This window comes from Podarcis filfolensis, assembly GCF_964270895.1.
Source record: "Podarcis filfolensis genome assembly, chromosome: 6".
In the NCBI taxonomy this organism is placed as follows: Eukaryota; Metazoa; Chordata; class Lepidosauria; order Squamata; family Lacertidae; genus Podarcis; species Podarcis filfolensis.
The window spans coordinates 41,727,206-41,750,194 of NC_139609.1; the positions used below are offsets into that span (position 1 = coordinate 41,727,206).

Genomic DNA, 22,989 nt, shown 5'->3' on the forward strand with positions numbered 1-22,989 from the left:
CTTAATTGCTTTCTACAAAAAAGAAAACAAATCACTAAGTAACTTAACAATATAAAACGCAACCAGTCAAAATCAGTTAATTTTTTTTGAGGGGGAGGCTTTTTGATCTTCCTCTGCCCCAGCAGCACTCAAGTCCAGACTGAACTATGTTAGGGGTGTTTTAGAACTTTGGGTGTCTGTGCTGGGTTTTAAAACCTATATTAGAAGGATTTCATGCGGTTTCTGTTGGCCTTTATGTGTTTATTTGTAGTGATTTCATTGCTTAGTTTAGTTTTTGTTTTTGGTTTCCTTTTTAAAAAATGACAACACTGTCCAGTTGAAGAACATTGTGGACAGGTGGTTGGTGAATAACTGCTTTTATCTTGCATTTTTATGTTCTGAGCCGCTTTGAGACCTACGGATGAAGCACAGTACATTAAACAAACAAATCTCTTCTAGTACTACTTAGCAGAAGCAGCTCACCAAGTGGAGCAAAGTAACTATGCTAGTTTACTAGCTGGATGGGTCACTGTTGCTTACCAATATGGGGAGGGGGCTGTGGAAGGGGGTAGTGTGGATGTCAGTGAAATACAAACACTCCAGAAGAGCCAATCCAGCACTCCTCCCAGAGCTGTATTATCTCCATGTTCTCTCATCCTTTAGCCCTCCAAATAATTTGTACTTCACTTATAAATTGATAACAGGCTTGGAGACAAATTCAGGAAAGAGACTGTGAAAATTCAACATGTGAACATTATGAGGCTGGCTTCTAAGTGTGTGTGTGTGTGTGTGTGTGAGAGAGAGAGAGAGAGAGAGAGAGAGAGAGGAAAAAGAGATGATAGTTTGTAAGAAACCCTCAACATTTTAATGGTGCTCTCCCTGTAGAACATCCTTCCATCAGATGTCAAGGAGATAAAGAACTACACAACTTTTAGAAGACATCCCTGTATCGGGAAGTTTTTAATGTCTGACATTTTACTATGTTTTCATACGTACTAGAACTGCCCAGAGTGGCTTAGGAAATGGGTTTTGTACCAGATGGGTGGGGTACAAATAATAAAGTTGTTGTTAATGCAAAGGCTAGTACAGGCATAGGCAAACTCAGCCCTCCAGATGCTTTGGGACTACAACTCTCATCATCCCTGACCACTGGTCCTGTTAGCTAGGGATGATGAGAGTTGTAGTCCCAAAACGTCTGGAGGGGGTCGAGTTTGCCTATGCCTGGGCTAGTACTTAAACTATATTTCATGAAAGTCAAGGGGTAATTTTCATTTTATCTGTTTTGCAATTTAAGTGTAGCCTATCAAATCCCATGTGCAAGCAAGGGCATGAAAAAGCTGAAATTAATGAGCCATTTTGCAATGATAGGTCCATTCAGAGTTTCATAACTGGATTTCCAAAAATATATTCTAAAATTACTGTTTTTCTCAAAGTTCTCCATACATTATAATATGGGTGCAATAAGCAACACTTTATTAATCAGATAAGGCACTTTTTCATCTTCCTGTTTTCTTTCCTCCTTACCTCCCTCTGTATCAAGTTCTCATACAGCATATAAGAATAAAACCAGCAAAAGGCATTCATAAAAACACCATTAGAAACATCAATAAATACTGATGTTTTTAGCTTGTGGGTCTCCTGTCTCCTCCTCATTGTAAAGCTAATTTGACTCTGAATTACTGTCGTGAGTAGGATTTGCTGGTGAGTCTTTTCAGTAGGGTTTGCTGGTGTGTTGTGTTAAACAGGAACCAATTCAGCTCCCCAGAAATAAACTAAAATACTAAAAGTACTAAACATACAGTTGTAAGTGGAAAGAGGTGTATTCGTTATCTGTCAACATTTCACATAAATATGTACAATTAAAAAGTTTATCCAATTTAATTGATGTCTAACAGTTTGATGTTTCTAATCAACATGCACCAGCGTTTTGTCATATCAGAGTCTGCAGTATAATATTTCATATCTCCTGTGCCAAGATATAAAGTAAAACTTCATAGATTTTTTTTTTAATCTCTTGACAGTCATCTTTCTAAATACTCCTTAAATTAAATACAGACAAAGCTATTGCTGTAGGCATGCTTTACTTACTTCTTAATCGCCTGGTACAGTTTGCAAGGTAACACTTTGGCATCATCAGCCATTAGAGATGTAATGATTTTCCGATAGTTAATGAGGGTTCCCATATAAATGTTTCCATCTGCCGTCTCAGCATTGTAGGTGATATTTTTCCATGGCAGAATAATCTTTATGTCTAATTCCACAAGTAAGGAGTCTGATCATAGTTTAATTTCTCTGCAAACATTGCTTGGCAATCAATAAAGCGGTGTCAAAGAACTTTGATTGAATAGGAGCTTGAGATAACATTCTCCATAATATGCAATCGAGGAGGGGAAGATATTTAATTTCATGATTCAGAAGAAAGCCTGCAACTTGAGCACAGGAAAAGAAATTCTAATAAATCAATACAATTATATTATGTAAATAAGATTGCATGATTAATACACTGGGGAACATGCAATTCTCATGAAGAATGGTTATACTACACTCTATAATTAACTTATTATGTCTGAAGTTATTGGCAATATGGCATAATATATATTTAGTAGGATGCAAGTGAGAGTCTATGGCCAGGGCCCTCCAGAAGTTATTGGACTCCCAACTCCCATCAGCCCTTGCCAGAATGGCTAGTGGTTAGAACTGATGGAAGTTGTCCAGGTTCCCTACCCCTCAGGATTCCTATCCTTCCTCTGAATATTTTTGTGTTGATTTACAGTCTGTATGATTAGTAGATAAATGCTAACTTTTAGGGACACCACCTTCATGTCTCCAATAAGAACAGTGCATCCATTCCTTTCAGATATTTGATAATAGTGTTCTTTACATAGTATTCATAGTATTCTTTACATAGTGTTCTTTTATAGTAATGTAGGATATATGAGTGATAAGTGTTCATATACAGGTGATTTGCTTGTGCTCACAGTGGCTTGTATAGCATCCATACTGCTGCCCTGCTTCTTAGTAGCTAAATCACAGCCTGGAACAATCACATAGTTTTGTATGCAGTTATTGTCCACTGAATTTTGCATTTCACCCTTTCTATTGAAATATAGAAACTGCTTTCTTTCTGTTTTACTTGTCTATGCACTGCAATGAAATGGTTTGCTTAGGAATCAGAATGACTCTAAGAGTGAATGCACATGTAACCTTTTTGTACTTCCTTATCTTTTTTTGAAGTGGAAGACATTTTTAATGGGGGCGGGGGGAGAAACCTAGCAACTTTGAACAATGCCCCTGCAGGTACATAACTGATATTAGCTGTGACAATACAATAAAGTAATAAAGAAACTCACTGATTACAATCTTTAGTATATCATGCCTGTGAGAGGACTAGAATAAAACACTACAAGGAGAAGCTATAAGATATGTGGTGGCACAGAAATAAATGGAAGCCATGATGCTATAATACATTTTTAAAAAATAAAATTAGAAACCCTTGCCTGTTACACTTTCTAAGTAAATTTGTACATACTCATGGTCTCCTAAATAATAACCAGTCTAGACTGCTTAGATGATTGGAAGCTTCCAGTTGGTATATTTTCTGTGGTGACTAGCACAGTATTTTCTGTTGATTAGTCCAAGCAACATACTAAAGCAGGCTTCCTCAACCTCAGCCCTCCAGATGTTTTTGGCCTACAACTCCCATGATCCCTAGCTAGCAGGACCAGTGGTCAGGGATGATGGGAATTGTAGTCTCAAAATATCTGGAGGGCCTAGGCTGAGGAAGGCTGTACTAGAGATCTGTGAACTGTCCCCTTCCAAAATTATCTGAAATCCCATGTCATGTGTGCAGATGTCCATTTTCTCCCTTGCAGCCCTAGCAAATACATTGTGGGGTACACAGTGAGCTGCAGGGAGGAGGACAGGAAGGGGAAGTCCTTTGGGTGAGTAAAAGTCTGTCCTGCTTGCATTGAAAATCATCCATAGTAAGAAATTCTAGTTCTAGGTTTGCTTTTTTTTACCAGGCATGGTTTACCTTTCTTTCAGAAAGGAAGAGGACCTCTGTAAAAGCAAAAACTTACATGTCAGCCAATATCAATCTAGCGATAGATATTTCTTGGCCAATGTGGTTCCCATTACTGAAGGACAAGAACACTAAGAGGTCTGCCTAAGTTGACATGAATATTGATTTCCCTCTCTCTTCACAGAAATCACCACTCAGTAAACCCACTTTGATTAATGGGTCAGCAGCTAGTTTATCCAGATGTTCAAATGTTCATCATAACATGTGGCCCATAGAAATCTATTGCTGGATAAAAAGTGCAGATAACTAGAAGATTAATATTAGCAAAGATATTGATCATTTTAAAGCAATGTCTGAGGATTTGGTTTGTTTGCATCTGTAAATATCTTGCCCTGATACTGCCTTTGACTGGAGGTAGATTTTTATCAGTTCAGTTTTATTAGGATGCAACAATGATGCAGAAGGGTTTTGTAAGAATATTTTCTGGATTTGTTTTTTACTGCATTTTGTAGAGCTTCACAATATAAAATCCAAGCACCTAAAGTTCACATTTGCTGTCTCTTTGCATACAAAGCAATGTGCAACATCTGACACACACAAAAATGCTGAGAGGAATCCCCCCCCCCAATTCTAATTAAATATTACTAATGAAACATAAAGTGATGCTTCTTTTTATGGAAGGCAAATTTGGGCAGAAAGAGCACTATTAGTCACAAATAAACATGTATGTGTCAGTGCAGTAAGCAGGAGGCTATATTGAGCAGTGAAATTGCAGAGCTGAACTCTCCTCTGTGCCAGACAAAAGTCTTTCACGTGTTGAAAAGTAAGAAGAGCTGTTACTTAGCTGGGTGATGAAAACTGAAAAGTTACCGCTATCTGGAAGTGATAACCCTGCTACTGTTTGCACTAATAGATGGCCTTCCGTTTCTGGAAACAGTGAAAAGCCCTTTCAGTTGGGGTACAACAAACACGTTGACAAGTTACTATTGTACTAGCATGTTCTGCGCAGACCTACACATGTTTGTTCACATTTCTAGGCTAAGTGTATTTGCTTGCAGGTTGTAATTGGAGGCTGCTGACCACCTGCTGACCACACACACAGTCTGTGACAGTCTGCAAGGCACAAAAGATTGCTAAAGGAGCTGTTAACAGCACAAGCTGTCCTAGTGCACATGAGAAAACAGCCACAGATTCACAGAACTGTAGAATTGGAAGAGACCCCGAGGGTCATCCAGCCCAACCTCCTATAATGCAGGAATCTCAACTTAATTGTACATGTACATCCACCCTCTGCTTAAGAACCTTCAAGGAAGCAGAGTCTTTTCCCCTGTCAAACAGCTCTTATTGTCAGAAAGTTCTTTCTGATGGTTAGTCTCAATTTCCTTTATGGTAACTTGAATCCATTGGTTCAGGTCCTAGCTTCTAGAGTAGGAGAAAACAAGTTTGTTCCATCTTCCACATGACAGCCCTTTAGATATTTAAAGATTGCTATCATATCCCCTCTCAGTCTCTTCTTTACCAGGCTTAACATACCCAACTCCTTCAATCATTGAACATAAGTATTGGTTTCCAAACCCTTGATTATCTTGGTCACCTTCCTCTGCACATGTTCCAGCTTGTCAATATCATGATTGTCGTGCCCAGAACTGGATGCAGTACTCCAGGTGCGGTCTGACCAAGGCAGAATAGAGTGGTACTATTACTTCCCTTGACTGGGACACTATACTGTTGATGTGCCCAGGGCAGAACCCTGAGGGGATGAGTAACCATCAGTGAGCACTCTACATTGAAAGTCCTGAACTGTGAGGTAGCAGTGAAGGAACCTGTGGTGACAGACAGGGAAGGTTTGTTGTTGTTGTTGACATCTGTCTGTCTTGGGAGACACTGAAAGAGTGCGCCTTTGGGGGTAATCTGACTGAACACTAAGCACTGGATGAAATGCATACAAAACATGAAAATGGTTGTAAGTATAATATCAAATCAATAAAAATAGTCTTGAAGAATCTATACCTTGCTTTTTATTGAAACATCATTGTCATTCAGGTGTATCCTCACAGAGGTAAATTACATGCCTCAGTAAAAAATGTGAACTTTCGTAAAATATGCCCTGTGCTTCTTTGCTTTTTGTTTATGAACAGCTACTACAGCACCATCATGCAGTTCATGAAATTTCATACATCGCAAAGGATATCACAGACCATCGGGCCTTTGGATATGTGTGCGGAAAGGAAGGGAATCATAGATTTGTGGCGATAAAAACAGCCCAGGCAGTAAGTATCAAGATTATTGTCATTTTCTGCAGTTTAACTCAGTTTGATAGCTCTGTCTAGAACAGTGCTGCTTTGAAAGGGCAGCCTGTAAGCATTGTTTATGCAGTATATAATGCTGTCAGAAGTGCATGCATAAATGTTCTGAGATGGCAGTTTAGCAATACCAGTCTTGGAAAGAAAGAAATACAATTCACCCTTCTCAATTTTTTTCTTGATGTATTCCTTCTAATTAGTAATTATTTTCCTTTCTAATTAAACTGGAAACACTAGCTGAATACAAATAAGTTTACTTAGGGTCCTAGACTCATTTAGATAGAAAACGATGGAAAACAAATAGCTACTTAGCATAGTCTACTCTCATTTCATTGTATTAGAAACCACTAATAAATATAAGCAATGCCTTTTATGCTCATAATTATAATTACCATTAATCTGCAAATATAATTAGCTTATATAGAAATGAACCTTTGCCTAGTTAAAGTTTGCAGCTAGACCAATATAAACAAGGTATTTAATTCAATGAGAAAGGGTGTGTTTTGGAGTGTTTTAAAATGCCTAAGGCTGCCATCCTAAGGACTCAATTTGAATAACCAAGTTAAGCTAGAGTAGTGTAGATTTAGTCACATTGACTTCAGGCACAGGCTAGACATTGTTATGAAAGTTCCAATATGGCTGTGGAAGCCTATCTTCAGTAACTTTTGTCTTGTAGATTTAACCCAGGATTTAACTCATTTCCACAAAACTTTAATTGGTGTCTGCCATTAAGTAGGAACAAATGGACTTAAATATACAATTTCCACCCTGAGATGGAACCTGAGATGAACCTGTGGTTCATTTTGGAATTGGTTTGGCTGGTATGAGATTTGTTGGCAAGCATTTGGAAGAAGCTCACCTGAGAACTCTCTTTCATCTCATAATGTTGCTACATGCACATTATTATATTGCTCCCCGGCCACTTAGCAACTGCACCTTGGTTCAATCCTCCAGCAGTTTTCCCACAGCACTAGCCATGACTGAGAGTTGCTTTGAAGTTCACTCACTCTGTGCACCCAAATGCATGCACATAGGAACAAGAGAGGGATTTGGATATAGATAGGGAGCAACAATCACATAAAGCATTCTCAAGAAGCCGTCAAGAGAATTGACCTCGCTTCAGTTGGGTTGACCGGTCATGTAATTCCAGGAAACAATGATAGTTTCATTAGCAGTGAGGAAATTAAAATTAGATAACATGTGCATGCATCAACAAAGCAGCTGGCTTTGTAGGTCACATAATTTCACATTGATCAATGACAATGACACTGAGAATAAAGGGCTAACGTTAAAGGACTTCTGCCCAGGTGCTTACAAATCAGCTGGTCTTGTCTTGACATGGCCTAATGATCATTAACAAAGCAAGAGCAGAACCTCTTAATGTTTGAAGCCAGAGAAGAACTTCCAGCAGAAATGTTGCCAAGTTTGCATTACAGCCAAACATTACAAACTACAAATTCATTACATGGATCAGATGATTTCATACTTCAGTACTAACACTAATTTCAATGTAATAATTTAAATGGTTTACTCACAAGTAAGAGTATAAGAATCCATTGATGCATCTAAATGAATCCATTATACCGTTACTAAATAAAATTGTTTTTAAGACCATCTATTTCATTAGGAAAGGCCACATTTTGTTTGCTAGTCTTCTTTCCCATATTATTGAAATACTCTTAATTTGTTTTATGTAGGCGGAGCCTGTAATTCTGGATTTGCGAGACCTCTTTCAACTCATTTATGAATTGAAACAAAGGGAAGAGCTGGAAAAAAAGGCACAAAAAGATAAACAGTGTGAACAAGCAGTGTATCAGGTATCTAATTATTTTTTAATAGAAGTGTACACTAATGAAGTGACAAAGCAACTACTGAGAATTTGGGACTGTTGTGCTAAGACATCCTAGGAACAAAGAATAAAACTGATCCTTTGCCACAGAAATCAGGAAGTTTGAATCATGCAAACTTATGCTCTTACCTGTACCATTAAATGGGTGGGTCTTATGCTGCTGAGCACTGGTAACTGGTTACTAGTTTCAGTGGATAGAAGATTTACAGGTTCCACTGCTGTCTGTGAATATTGCTGTTATCAGTAGTGCCATAATACAATTTGGCAGTGATTGAGAATAACAAAGCTGAGCACAGTAGACATACGAAATGGTTGCATGAATATTTAATTTGTGATATTTAAAACTGGAAGAATTTCAGAGTATTCCTTCTTAATGTGCGCCTTCATATATGCAATGCAAGGTTGAGTAGACATCTAGCCCTCCTTTACTGAACAATGTGCAATATCTTTCCTCAATATTTGGCTCTTGTACACCTGCTGTTCACTTTCTTTCCTTTTTGTCTCTTCTACTTTCTTTGCGATAGACAATTTTGGAGGAAGATGTAGAAGATCCTGTTTACCAGGTAATTTCTGAAGCTTTATAAAAACAGAGTTTCAGAAATAGTTAAGGATGTGATTAAGCTTTTAAGCTGAGTGACAGTGCTAAAAAAAGAAATATAATTTAGGTGTCTAATAAGTCAGCTATAAAAATTATAAAATATCTTCAAAACACTGATTTATAGGTAGTATTCTTAATACTAAATTCTGAATGTATTATAGTAATGCTGCAATCTTTTAGTACCCGGGAGGACATTCTGAGGCCATGGGATTTTTAAGATCTGCCTTATTGGAGAAGGCAATCAACTTATATGCGTCTTCAGTGAAGCTATGGAAGGGTCTGTAGCAGTTGTCCCACTGACAGTAGAGATGGGGCACTGGGGGTGGCATGCTGCAAGCAGCAGTGGATCAAGCCCTCCAATCCTCAAAAAACACCCCAGGAATGGGAGAGAAACTATGCTAGCCCTGAAAGTTGTGCATTTCATTCTCTTCCATCAGAATAAATGGGATACACATGGGGAAAATAAAGGGGAAAAAATCAATGAGCCAAGAAGGCCATAGGAAAAGGCTATGCCTTTGGCGCTGCTTTTCAGGCTGCTTCATAAAACAGAGTTTCATTTTAAGAAGCCATTTGAAGCAGAGCCACTGGTGCTGGGAGTGCCCTTGCAAAGAGGCTAGCTGTATTTTATGAAGCGGTTTGAATGCAAACCGCTTCAAAAAGGTACAAGCAAGACTCCTCAGCTGCAGCCGATTCTACTGGGGCTTCTTATAAGTGCTGCTTAGCTGATAAGCCATGACAAGGAGCCCCACTTGCAAAAAGAAAAACCCAGATGCTCACTTTAAACTTCCCATTGTTCTGTTGTGACCTTATGACACCTGTGTGGGGCAGGTGGCCGTGGGTTGCGGGGCATAGCCACACTGAGACCAGTGCTCTGAGCCAGATTTCCCTGCCACTAATTTAAGAAGGCGACAATGATAGTCAACTTTTTGTTTCATGCAAATTGCATTTCCTTTAATAAATTTCACCGTCAAAAATAAACACTTGTTCATAACTGATCTTGTTGACTATGGAACCGCCCAGAGACCTCCAGGTATAGGGCGGCATATAAATTCAATAATAATTAATAATAATGTTACGTACTCAAATATAGTGTAAAAATTAGCCCCCTATTGGAAACTCGAAGCTGAAATTTAACTCATTGCACTTGCTAATTTTCCCTCCTTCCCTCAAACAGATTAAACGTGCCCTCAGCAGCCCAGGGCCTTCTTTATGATCCCACAGAAGTCCACAGTAAAAATTCCCAGTAGCTGCTGTGGGAACAGAATTGAGCCTTTGGTTGTATCTCCGTTGGGAAAACAGCAGGAAACTTGTCAAATGACAATTAGCAAAGTTCCATTTCTCCTTTATTTCTCTTCCATAAAAGAAGGTTGCATGATATGCCTTTCAGCAAAAGTCAATTGCTCCTAAGCCAGCCTGTACTTTGAACCTGCTTCTTTACTGCTTGTCTATGGTTATTTCTTCTGAAGTTCCAAATTGCCTTTTTTCTTTTCTGATTCATCTTTGACCTTTCCTCCTTTGCTGCTGATGTAATAGTACATTGTGTTTGAGGCTGGACATGAGCCAATCCGTGAGCCTGAAACAGAAGAAAACATTTATCAGGTATAGAATTGCTCCATCTGTGTTCTCATTGCCTCCAGCAGTCAGTCAAGCACATTCCATAGACCAAAGTTCCTTTTAAGCATTTTCATTTATCCCAATGACATGTGTACCATTTCATACTCATGCAAGTACAGATATAATTTGTATGGTGTGATTTCTCTAATAACTTGTTTCTTTTTTATCCCCCTCAGCCTTTTTTATGTTGGTATATATTATTTATATTGCCTTGAAAGCTTTACCCTGAATATTGTGTATAACATAGAAAAAGTTTTAGTTTAATTTGTGTCGGACACATTGGTGTTAACTTATCGTATATAGACTACATACTTTTCAGCTCTAAACTAAGTATTCTCCCCATTAACAAATCTATATTTGAGTGGTATAAAGTAGCTCATTGTCAGCCCTCTCAAAGAAGCACAGTAATTGGCTGAAAACCAAGCTTTGACTTGTATTGTGACTCACAACTATAAACTACCCCTTGCTGCTTCTGATATGGTGCAGGGTGTTGCTTGGTGAGATGTTGTGTCTAGATCACTCATTACCTTCCAAAATGTACAAGACCATTAGCAGGAGCATTGGGAAGCACTAAATTACTGTTTTAAAAGGTGAAATTGATCAACTGTTACAAATGTGGATCTGAAACTGATATTTTAACCAGTAGATGCTCAAAGCCTAGATATATACTGTAAATTAAAATTAACTGCTTGTAGAAGTTTTAGCTCATTTCTGAGGAATATATATTTTGATGGTTTTGTTTACTTCAATTGGCTGTTTGGCAGGAGTGCCAGTTGGATAAATGGGCATCTTTCCAGAGAGCTGGGCCTGTTGGGGAAACCCATATGACCATGATCTCAGAAATGGGGATTATGGCGTACCTGGGTTCTGAGGACTGTCTCTGGCTATGGTGATCTGTCTGTTTCACTACAATAAGAAAGTATCAGTTTTGCACAAGTGCAGGATCATGCATAGCACTCTTCAAGCTACCAACTACACCTCTCAATTTTTGTATGTTTACCTTAATCCTAACTACATTTTTATTTATTACTACAGGTTCCTACTAGCCAAAAGAAGGAAGGTGTTTATGATGTGCCAAAAAGTCAACCTGTAAGTGTAAGTATATGCCATTCAAAGCAGGAGTAACAAGTTTTCAATAGTTCTTCAACACTCACAGGTTTGTCTTCCTATATACATAAAAATGTAAGGCTGTCATTGTGCAGCCTCCATTGCAGGTTTTGTAGTGCTGTATCAAAGTGCTGGGTTTCCATGAATAAAAACCCAAGAGGCCCAAGGGAAAGTGAGCTTTTGCAGTTTCATGGGGTGGGAGGAAAAAGCTATATGGGTTGCTGTGCGGGGAATCACAGGGAGGTTGGTGAGCAGAGTAATGCAGGTCCTCGTGTGGCAGAGTTACCATAGCAGATTTTCTAATGCATCACACTCTAGGGAAAACAAAGACAATTTACATATCCATACGCTAAAATTCCACATTGTCCTCTGCTACTTTATATACTGCATTGTAACAAACACTAAACATAGGAAAAATGGGAGGTGAAGTCGATGACAGATCACAAAGCCAAGAGCCAAGCCTAAAAGTACCCTAGAGGGAGAATGTCCCCCTGTCAGGTCTACTCCAAGGCTGGCTCCATATCCTGGGAACAAGGACTTAGCTATAGCATTGCTGAGAAGCAAAACAGATCAGTAACTCTCCATTAGTGTGCAAAGAACAGGATTTTGCTCTCCTCTCACCTGTGTACAAGAAGCACAAAAAAGAGTAGGCAGGTATCCAGCAATTCTACAAACTAAAAATAAATAAAGCACACATTAAAACCAGTATCTTATTCAACCACTCATTGGTTTTAATGTTCTCTCTTTTATACACAGCCCTCTTTGTCTTTAAGACAGTTGCCTTCACCCCCCTCCAATTTATTGCTTTCTCTATTAGACAGCGCTCTAAAATTCAATTTCTGTGCCTGTATTACCCAGTGTTGCCTCTATCTGATTTAGATATCCATGGACACTTACTTTATTAATAGTAAACCTTGCTCACATGAATGTCTAAATGACTTTGGCTAAATGACTTTAACAACAGAGAAGTGTTTCCTTATTCTCTCCTCTTTCTAATTCACTGTACTTTATAACATTGCGGCTGATGTAAGACAGTTCATTTTCATTTTGGGGAAAGCAGCCTTGGCAAGGCTATTTTCCTGTTCTCCTGCTGCATATGGACATCATAATTAATCTGCTGGGTAGAAATTGGAGAGTGAAAATAAATTGTGTATAACAGCTACACACATTTGTATTCTGCAAAATTAATTTGGTGTCTCTGCTGAGTATGAATGCTGGACCACATTATGCCTTTCCTTCTTTCCTTCCTTCCTATTTTGATATTGATGTTGACCAGTCCTCCCTGCCACTTTTGGACAGAGCTTCCCACTTAGTCTTTTGGGAATGTGTGTGAGCAAAGTCAAAGTAAAGCAGCCTTTGCCAAATTGCAGATCTTCCGTGCCTTGTGTGGCTCCCCAATGCTGCAGTTTTCTCAGCATGTGAAAATGAAGCTTGCTGAAATACAAGCTTCTTAATGAGCTCTTTTTCTTATAATTTTTTTCCCCAAAGCCTTCCCATTATGCACACATGTCAGGTTCTGCTTGTCATGGTGTTTTTAGCAACAGGAGGCAAACCGTAAATACCCTTCACTAAGCCTGTCACTCAAGTCACAATAAAACCTAATCTTCCCATCAACATGTCCAAACTATCTGTTTACAATTTTATGAAGGCTTTCAAACAACTCATCACAGTGCTATATAAAGATGTATCCCTACCGCATTTCCACAATCCCCCATTGCCTGCCATTGATTAGTCATGTATCCCTGGGCAGAGTAGGTGTCATCTGTTTGCAAATCAGGATATTAGGACTCAACCCACATCAGTTATGATTTGAATGGGTGTAGGTTTTTGGAAAGATTTATTCCACTTAAGCTGTGTTTCTGTCGCATTCTTATATAGCAGTAGTAGAAGTAATAGTAGTTATTCACACTTGCTGAAATATACAAATATATGTGCATGGATGTATGTAGGTGTACAAGTGGTTACTCAGAGCTACAAGTCACAAAAATATTTTTACTAATGCAAATATGAAAGCCAATTTGGATACTAAAGATCCTGGAGGAAAACTCACTATGTCTAGCAAGTCAGTAATTCCATGGATTCTCCTTAGTATCCGATGACTCACAGTAATCAGATGAAGGTTTGTGAATGTCAAGGTTGGCAATGAAATATACTGAATCTCTCTTTGTATCTCCTATTAGAAGCTCAGCAAGGAATAGTGGTGCTCAGAACACTAATGATAATCTGGTCATGGTTAACACATGAGCTTCACAAATTTTGAGCTTAAATTGGGACCAATAGCAACAATCTGTTCATGTTTAACTTCTAAACATCCCAAATTTTAATGTTACATTTGTTTGCTTGGTTGCAAAAGACCAGTCAGGATTGCTTACACACAAAGATGCGCTTAGATCCAGTGATGTCTTCTCACTTGTGCAGTGGAAATCTGTCTGGGCAACAGTGGGTCCCCATCCAGAGTTTCCAGGGCAGTTCTTTTGGAGGGTGGGGAGCATGCATAGGACTGCAGGATGAAGAAGGAAAAGCAGACACCCTGTTGCATGAGCAGGCACTACTCACACTATTTTGAGATTTCCCCTATATGTATAATTCAAAGCAGATCATTAAATTTAATCTCATACCTGCTTTTAGTAAGTAAGACTAACCCTTAACTACTCTCTTAGCATTTGGGTCAAAATCCAACAGAAGCTTTCTTGCACAAGCCCCATTGAAATTAATGAATGGAAGCTTCTGCTGGATCATGGCCTACAAAACGTTTAAGTAGATTTAACCAGTGAAATTTAAGTTTAAACCATAGTTCTGAAAACTTATCCAGGTCTAGATTTCTGTATCCACTGGATGTTCAACTCTTAAATCCATGTTTTCAAATACGAAACTGACTGGAAATGCCAGTCGTTTGTAGGTGCAAAACTAAAGAGGTTTTTAAGAGACCAGGAGAATTTGGTTTTGCCAAGCAAAAAAGAAAGTGATCTACTTGTAAAGGATTTTTTTTATTAGTTTATTTAAAATAAAGATGCTGTTTGGGGGGGGGTGTAGACGTGTCACCCAGCAAGAGACACAGAATGAACCCCATGTTACAGATGCACTTGTAGGGCTAGAATCATAGTTTATTTATTTGTCTTGATATTAGTACAATTTGTCAGGGGAAGTCTGGTGATCATTAATGGCAAAGCTTGAGTAGCAAAGGTGAAAAGTGTTTGTCTCAGTGCAGAAATTGCACCATTGTATCAGAAGCATTTGTAAGCAGTCAACATGCAGCTGCTGCTGTCTTCTTTGCAACCTATGTTATCAACTTTGTGTCATGCTCTATATGTTTTCATGGAATGTTGTTAGATTGTATCTAGCAATACACATATCACTGTTGTGTGCATTTGACGAGCCTTCCTGCCCTGTCGTATTATTAAATGTACCTTGGTATGTTTTTCTTGTACCTTGGATTCAAAAGTAGTATCCAGATGGCATTCGGAGGAGCATCTGCAGGCACTGCCCTCCAGCAATGTGTGCAGCTTGCTTAAGCAAGGCAGGAGACCTATTTCCACAATTCCATCTAGACATTTATAATCACATTAATGTTGCATTTATTTTTTCCTTGAGCATATATAGTATTTGCTAGATGGCAGTTGTGAGATGAAGTTGTCTTTATGAATGAAATACTTCTCAGCTATAGAAATTGCACTGGAAACATTAAATTTTCCCTCCATAATATGTTCCTTCACTGAATTTCTAGGTCACATTAAGTTTTGATTTTCAAGTTTTGCTCCTTCAAAGCAAAAATTACCTTTGTCTTCACATTTCTATCTTACCAATAAGAACAAATAGTGTAGATTGGGGTAGGGACAAATATAGCATGAATACATAGGGTAAATCTGAATGCATGTTTCAGAACAGGAGAACTCATCACTGCTGTCCTGTGTTTATTGTGATGTGCAAATTCTCTTTAACTTTCTGCTTGGGACATCAATATGCTGTCAGTGTGTTTCAACAATAAATCCTTCTCCCTCACTTGATGCTTTTGCAAAGTGCAGGAATATCAAGGCTATAAATGCCACAATATTGCAAACTAAAAAATGAAAAATGTTGACATCAATTATCAAGATGCATAGTCACATCTCCTGGAGCAATTATATTACTGATTAGTGTAATGTTTCCTCTTGGAATGATCCACCAATTATTCCTCCCCTGGTTCTGAATGAATTCCTGTCCTCTAATCCTCACCAATTTGGGGTGTGTGAAGAGGGCACATGTCCAAACATCATATAACAATCCAGGGAAGCCTGCTTTTACACCAAAGGAGAAAACAAAGGTACTACAAAATCCCAGCTATGTTGCAATTGCTGAGTAGTGCAGCACTACCACTAGCAAGAAGTCAAAAAGAAGAGGCACCCAGACCAGGAAAAAAACAACATAATTGAAAAAAGCCACTTTGTCAGTAAGACTTTTTCTGACATTTTTAATTAAGAAAATTATGTCTGTTACTGTTACATTATTCTCTTTAAATTAATTCATTTTATTCTCAAATTACTGCTCCTGCCTCTAATTCATAGAGCACCTGCACCTGTCTCTGAAAGCAAGCATCTTTCCTCTATTAATATTCCCAAAACATAATAAAAGTTGTAACTTTATCAAAATTCTCCTTGAAAATGTACAGTTTGTTTTTTATGCTAATTTGTTTCCACCAGTTCCCATACCATCAGAAAAGTGATGAAGGGTGCTTTCCGGCCATCTCAAAAAGCTAGCTCAAAAGCATGTTGCAAACAGAGGTGTAGGGATGTGATGCAGAGCATCTGTAGCAGAGGAAGTATGCTTTTCCCTCTTGGAAAACTGTGTGCTGCTGTGTGCATAAACTGCTTTAAAACTAACAGATGCCACATTACAGGGAAGCAAACATTTCTCCCACTGTCTGCACATGGCCTGAAACATTGCTGATATCACAAAGAATGGGGAGAGCCTGTTACTGCCTTCACATATTGGCCCAGCACTGATGGAATAGTTTTTGTCTCCTTTTGCTGAGGGGGTTCTAGAAAAAAACATTACCGAGAACCTTTTCTTTCTTCCTTTTTGAGGGGGCTTAATCTTAAATCAATGTGTTTAGCTATAATTCACATGATCTCCCATCCCGCCAAGCATGTTCACTCAGAAATTTTATACCTTCAGCTCTTCAGTAGAGAACACTGGTACTTTCTTAAATAGCCTCTCTTGTTTTTGTGAGTTGCAAACTATTACAGGATTTGAAAAAGAGTTTTCCTGCCAGTTTAGGGAAACATTTGTCAGTTTAATGCAAGATAAAATGTATTCTTATTAAGTTAAGTCTAAGGAATTAAATAGAGAATTTCCCTTTATTTTATCCTAAAAAAGCATAAGATAACAAGGTCTGGCAAAATCTTAAATGTGAGGAAAATGTTATGCCAATGTTTCATAAAATGTAATACATCCTCTCAATTTGAATATGGCATTTCTGAATCTCAAAGTGGTATTCTGCTTGTTTTAACTCCAGCTCTTTAGAATATTTTCTTTCTTTCTTTCTGAAAATTGAAAAAAAAAAAATCTGCAAGCTGTTAGCTTCTTCTGAACTTGAGCTAATTTGTCAGATACAAGTTTTAGCTGCCTTTAAAATTAAATATTTAGATCACCAGATATGAATATAGTAGTGATATAGGTATGTCCTAGAATTGGGATCTGCCACGTATATGATTGCCACATCCTATCATGATGTTCTCCCATGCAAATTTACTTGTATGTAAGTGTGTTGTTCTGGTCTTCAATCATTCCTATTCAGTGGGGATTTTGCTGGAGAACTTCCTATTAAATGGCACCTATGGTGAATTATAATTATGAATTGATTGTTTGCTTGTTTCTGCCACCAATGAAAGCTGTAGATCAGAGAAGCCTGTCTGTGTAATGTGGGTGGGTGGGCGGGTGGGAGCGCACCTAGTTGGTGAGAACCCAACCTACATATTATTTGCTGTCCCAAAGGACACATGGTTCTCTGCATAAGACTAACTGACAGATAGTGTGTTCTAATGTAATTGCACTCTTTGGCTAGGTTTGACAAGGTGATCCATTTGAATGGCCATCCATTTGAATGTAACCATTGAATGGTTACAGTCCCCTTTTCTCTCACTTATACCTTCTCAAATATTTGAGGAAGTCCACAACAAAAAAATGCTTAACTTACCCATTGAAAATGTGTTAATAGGTTACACAACAATTTTACCCCAGACTACGCAACATATACAGATTTGGGATGTGATGGAGCAAATGCAGTGTACATGGAGATCTCAGTTTGTGCAGGGAAAATTTTCCTTGACTTCTAAGGCTACAGAAATGATCTACATGCACCATGAGAATCACCATATGCAGAGACTGGGTTGTTTTGTTTTTTTGTTTGTTTAATTGATGAGGATGGAAAGGTTCTGCATGTGGGATATTGGATCATGCCACTATAATGGGAAAATAAGTACTGTAATCAAGTTGATTCCTGTAATGAACAGTCTATAGAAACCCGGAGGAAACTCTTCAGGGACCGTTTTTTAATTTTAATGTTCTCAAACAAAACAGCTGAAGTCCTCCCCCCCCCCCCCCGCTGCCGCCCTTTACATTATTGGATAGATTGGAAGCACCTCTTTTGATGTTAGTTTTGATGCCACAAAAGATGCTGGCCACATGGAGGAGGCCATGGCATGACTTGTTCCCATGCTAGCATTGCTCAGGAAAAAAATATGGCACTGGAAGGAGCTCAAATGACCTAGATCTGTTGATTTTGTAGTGGCATAGCAAAAGACTGCAGTTATGCTATTCAGGTAATATCAAAGTAGAGCAAAAACATTACTTTTATTAGTAAAATGTCTAGACTCCTTCCAGCCCGTACCTGAGGAAGCTGCAGTTATTTACCTCATAGTGGAAACTCAGGAGGAATGTCTATTAACCTATAGAAATGACTCAGCTCCAGGGCATGTAGCAGAAGGTAAACAAAAGAGAAAGATAATGATGGTGATAATGATGGTGATAATTAATTATTTCACCTCAGTAAAGTGTCTGAAAGCAGCACAATTGTCTTATTCCTCAATATTTTCTCCTTACCTCAGGCACCAGTGACCCAACCCACATTCACTGGTCCCCTCTCTCATCAAATCCCACTTTAGTTAAATGGGCAAAGAGTTCCCTGCTCCCTCTCTCATCAAATTCTAAGGTCTTGCAAAACAAAAATGGATCCTTCCCAGCAGCATTACCAAAGAAGGGCAAGTTTTACTGTGGGTGCAACGTGTAAAGTGAGAGGACATATTCATTCTCCATAACATAAATCCTGGGGTCTACTAGTCCATGTTGAATATAAATTACACTGGCAAGCATGCTGTGTCTGCCCTCATGGACATGAATAATGTGGCTCAACTTTGTAAGAGGCGTGTCTGTGCTTGCATATTTATATGTATGTATTTGCAGTATGACTACCCTTTCTTGTTAACCAAGGAACTGTTTCTAGGAGGAGGAAAAAACAAGCTTCCATTCTTGAAATCTCTAAACAGATAATTAACAATACCATATAACTTGAACATTTACAGCAAGCATTACACTTTTGTTTTGGATTTGAGTTTTTTTCATATTTGCGTAATGTTCTGTCTAATGAGATTCATTGAACTAGGGGTCAACAATCAAGTATTGTGCTTAAGCAAGCCACCTCTTGACTAAAGGGTACAAAAAGTGGTACAAAGTGGTACAAAGGTGTGTGGTGTGGTGTGGTGTGGTGTGGTGTGGTGTGGTGTGTGTGTGTGTGTGTGTGTGTGGTGTGTGTGTGTATGCTGGGCTTATTCCAGCAAGGCAGAAGAAGGAAGAGATGTGTTTTTCCTATGCTATGCTACTATGTTTCCTGTTTTAAAGATGTGACAGGATTGTGAGGATTCTGAAGCATCTCATGACACACCTCCAACATTGTAAGGGCACTGGGTGCAGATGCCTTTCCACAATACAGAGGGTGTTTCCACCACTGGAAAGGAAGATCTGACAAATCCTATATTCCTTGGGCATCCCCAAGGGACTATATAGGCTTGCAGCCTGGAAGTTTGTTCTTGCTTGTTTCCAAATACCTTTCATAAAAACCAGAGTGTGTTTCCTCTAAAATGCCTGCATTTTAACATGTTTTCCGTTGATTTCGGAGTATTATCCCCACCTTACCTTGTAGCTTAGCCTGCATTTGTATTTTACCTATTTAAATAAGCTTGCTACCTTATTCACTCACATTATCGGGCCAAATACAGATAAATTGGCTACAACCAAGTCAAAAGTTATGCCATGCCTAAGTGCTACTAAAATTTATACAGTGGTACCTCGGGTTACATACGCTTCAGGTTACATATGCTTCAGGTTACAGACTCCGCTAACCCAGAAATAATACCTCAGGTTAAGAACTTTGCTTCAGGGTGAGAACAGAAATTGTGCTCTGGTGGCGCGGCGGTAGCGGGAGGCCCCATTAGCTAAAGTGGTGCTTCAGGTTAAGAACAGTTTCAGGTTAAGTACAGACCTCCAGAACAAATTAAGTACTTAACCCGAGGTACCACTGTAATGGTAGGACTGTAGCCTAACAATCCTATAGTCACTTTTTTTTTTTTTTTTAAAAAGCTATATAAAATTATGATAAGGTAGCATTTCATGAGGTGCACATAAATGCCTAGATGAGTCAAACAGCCTTAGGGAATTAAGTCAGGAAAGACATTACAAAGATTTCTGGGTGTTTGTTGTGTTGTTGTAAATCATACTATTTAATGAGATTCCTATTTAAAGGTAAACAAACACATCACAGGAGTTTTGAATTAACTTGACTACAAAAATCAAGTTGAGTAGAACAAACTTAAATGGCTCAATACACATTTTGATTATCTGAGGAAGTTCTTCTTTTGAAGCTAGTCAACAAGTGAGGTGGAATGCTTAATGTTCCTTGAATGAATTGTGTTCAACGTCGAAAGATTTTAATGCGAACACTTGCTTATAAATACATTAAGCTACAATTTGAAAATAATTAGCAGTGAGTGGCTAGCTGACCTAACCTAGACATTCATCTGGAAGTGATGAATTTGAAAACTGTGTGAGGAATACAAAGGAAACTAAGAACAAGATAACATAGTGAGAAAGATAATAACATAGGTTGGTGAGGACTGCTTAGAAAGTTCAAAAGTAACAACAAACTGTGGTTAAAGCAAGCCAAGATTCATAAACCAGCTCCAAACTATGGATTCAGTTCCTACTTTGTGGGCCTTGAAACAAAGCATAGTGATACTGGTTAGGTTTAGCCATTAACACAAACAAAAATTAAGCCATATAAACATCTTAAATATTATAAACAAAAATAAAAAGTAATATTGACAATATATAATGAAATTGGGTCCAGAGGATACCCAAGACTAATTTCACTTGAATGTGAAATTGCTGACTTTCAATGAAGAAAAGAAAAAAGTGCAACTTGTCACTAAGCTCATCTGTGCCGGAGAAAGTAGCCAATGTAAGACCAATTTTTACAAAGAGGTCAGATGGCGATGGGGTTTTCTGGGAAATTACAATCTGGTTAGATTAACGTCTGTTCCAGGAAAGCTGGTGGAAAGCATTATTAATGCTAGAATTACCAAGCAAGCTGATGAAGAAGCCTTGCTGAAGAACAACCATATAGTCTAGTCTAAGGATAGTCTAACTATCCTTTTAGGATTTGTTGAGAGTGTCACTAAGCATATGGATAGGGGAGATCCAGTAGTCACAATGTACTTGTACTTTCAAAAGCCTTACAACATTTGGGGCTATTTAGAGAAAAGGTAAGGGGGAAAGATAGAGGTGTAGAAAATTATGCATTGTATGAAGAAAGTGGCTGGAGAAAATTTTTCTGTCATAATATTAGAACCCGGGGTCATCTAATGAAGCTAAATGTTGGAATATTCGGAACAGACAAGAGCAAGTATTTCTTCACGCAGTGCATAGCCGCCAAAATTCAATGGCTTAAAAAAGGATTAGACAAATTATTGGAAAATAAGGCTACTGGCTGTGTTCCACGTCCATTGTTGAGGGGAGTATACCTCTGGGTACTAGTTGCTGGGAATGCTGTTGTGCTCATGTCCTGCTTGTGGGCTTCTCCTAGGCATCTAGTATGAAGCTGTGAGAAGACAATGCTGGACTAAATAAGCCACTGGCCTAAGCCAGCAGAACACTTCTTCAGGCAGTTTCAAATCAAACACACACACCCCAATGTGGGAGTCCCCTGGCAGCTCAGGAATGATTTACAATAGAGACTAGACAGCCTTGTTCTCAGCTTCCAGAGCTTGCATTTTTGAGATGTGTCAGTTTTGAGAAGGCTTTTTAATAATGCATTATTGAGATGAGAGACAAAGCAATTAACTACTTTATTAGATTTTTGAAGCAGCATCTCTATCCATTAGGTCAAGACAGTGATATTTTATATGATTTGCTCTAACGTTTCCTGCTGCAAAGATTTTAAGAATTAAAAACTTCATTAATTGCTTAATAAACTATTCTAAGGCTTGGAGGCCTCCCACAGAGCATTTGCTAATATTAACAGTGGGTGCACAAAGGAGACTTAATGCCAGGAATAAATGATTCCTGAGAATACATTCCTAGGAGGTTTGCAGACCTAAATATATTGGGCAAAATTCATTAGAAATCAATTCTATACAAGCTCCGTTAGACTGAGACATGCTCAAAAGGCAGATTGTAAAATAAGGCACAAACATGATAGAATATCATGGAAAAACAAGCACCAGATTAGCAGCAGGAGGAATTCAAAAAGAGAATGGCTATTTGGAATTAAAATGTACCAGTTGCCTAAACTGTTTGCTTTGTCTATCAAATATGAAGGTGAAGAATCCAAGACCCGGGATTTTATCTAATGCTAGCCCTACTTAGACGCATTGAACTTAATGAACTTAAGTTAGTCATATCCCTTAACTTCAGTTGGTCTATTAGATGAGTAGGATAACATGGGATGCAACCTCACCTCTTCCTCCCCCCACTCCTCTCTCTGTGTGTGTCTGTTTCTCAATGAACATAGCTCAGGTAGACTCTACATTGTATCCTGTTGTTTCACTACCCTCCTACAAATTTTTATTTTAAAAAACAAATATGATTTTGTCTGTTCCCTTCCACCAAGTGACAAATGCCGTGGCAATGGAGAGGCTTACAAAACCCAAACAGGTGCCTTTTAATTTAAACATCAGGTTGAAACATTTGCAACCTCTTTTTCTGTATGCCGACAGGAGGGGATACAACAGTTGTTGAAAGGCTTAATACCTTCCTGGTAGGGGGGTTTTTGTTATTCCCCCTAACCCTTCAGGCAACTTGCTTGTGTGTTCTTCGCTGACTGAGCTGTGGGGTATGTGTGTGTATGTTTTGATCTGTGATGAGACAGATTTTCAAGTAATTAGAAGCAGCCTTTACATTTTAACACACAGAGAGAAATCCACAAAGGCTGCAATTATACAGAAAGATCAAGCAATCTAACGTCTTGCTATGCTGCCGGTTGTTTCTGCAG

General features: G+C 38.5%; 1 protein-coding gene across 8 annotated transcripts in view; it reads left to right on the plus strand.

The window, feature by feature from the left end:
- DAB1 (DAB adaptor protein 1) overlaps nt 1-22,989 on the plus strand; it is a 639,464-nt gene that overhangs the window by 589,969 nt on the left and 26,506 nt on the right. For 5 of the 8 annotated variants that reach the window (XM_083619364.1, XM_083619365.1, XM_083619366.1 and 2 more), the window contains 5 exons: nt 6,139-6,270; nt 8,001-8,120; nt 8,677-8,715; nt 10,284-10,349; nt 11,400-11,459. In XM_083619364.1, coding sequence (XP_083475490.1) covers nt 6,139-6,270; nt 8,001-8,120; nt 8,677-8,715; nt 10,284-10,349; nt 11,400-11,459 — 417 coding nt within the window. The remainder of the gene's footprint in view (nt 1-6,138; nt 6,271-8,000; nt 8,121-8,676; nt 8,716-10,283; nt 10,350-11,399; nt 11,460-22,989) is intronic. The other 3 variants (XM_083619371.1, XM_083619370.1, XM_083619369.1) reach the window with 1 other exon arrangement.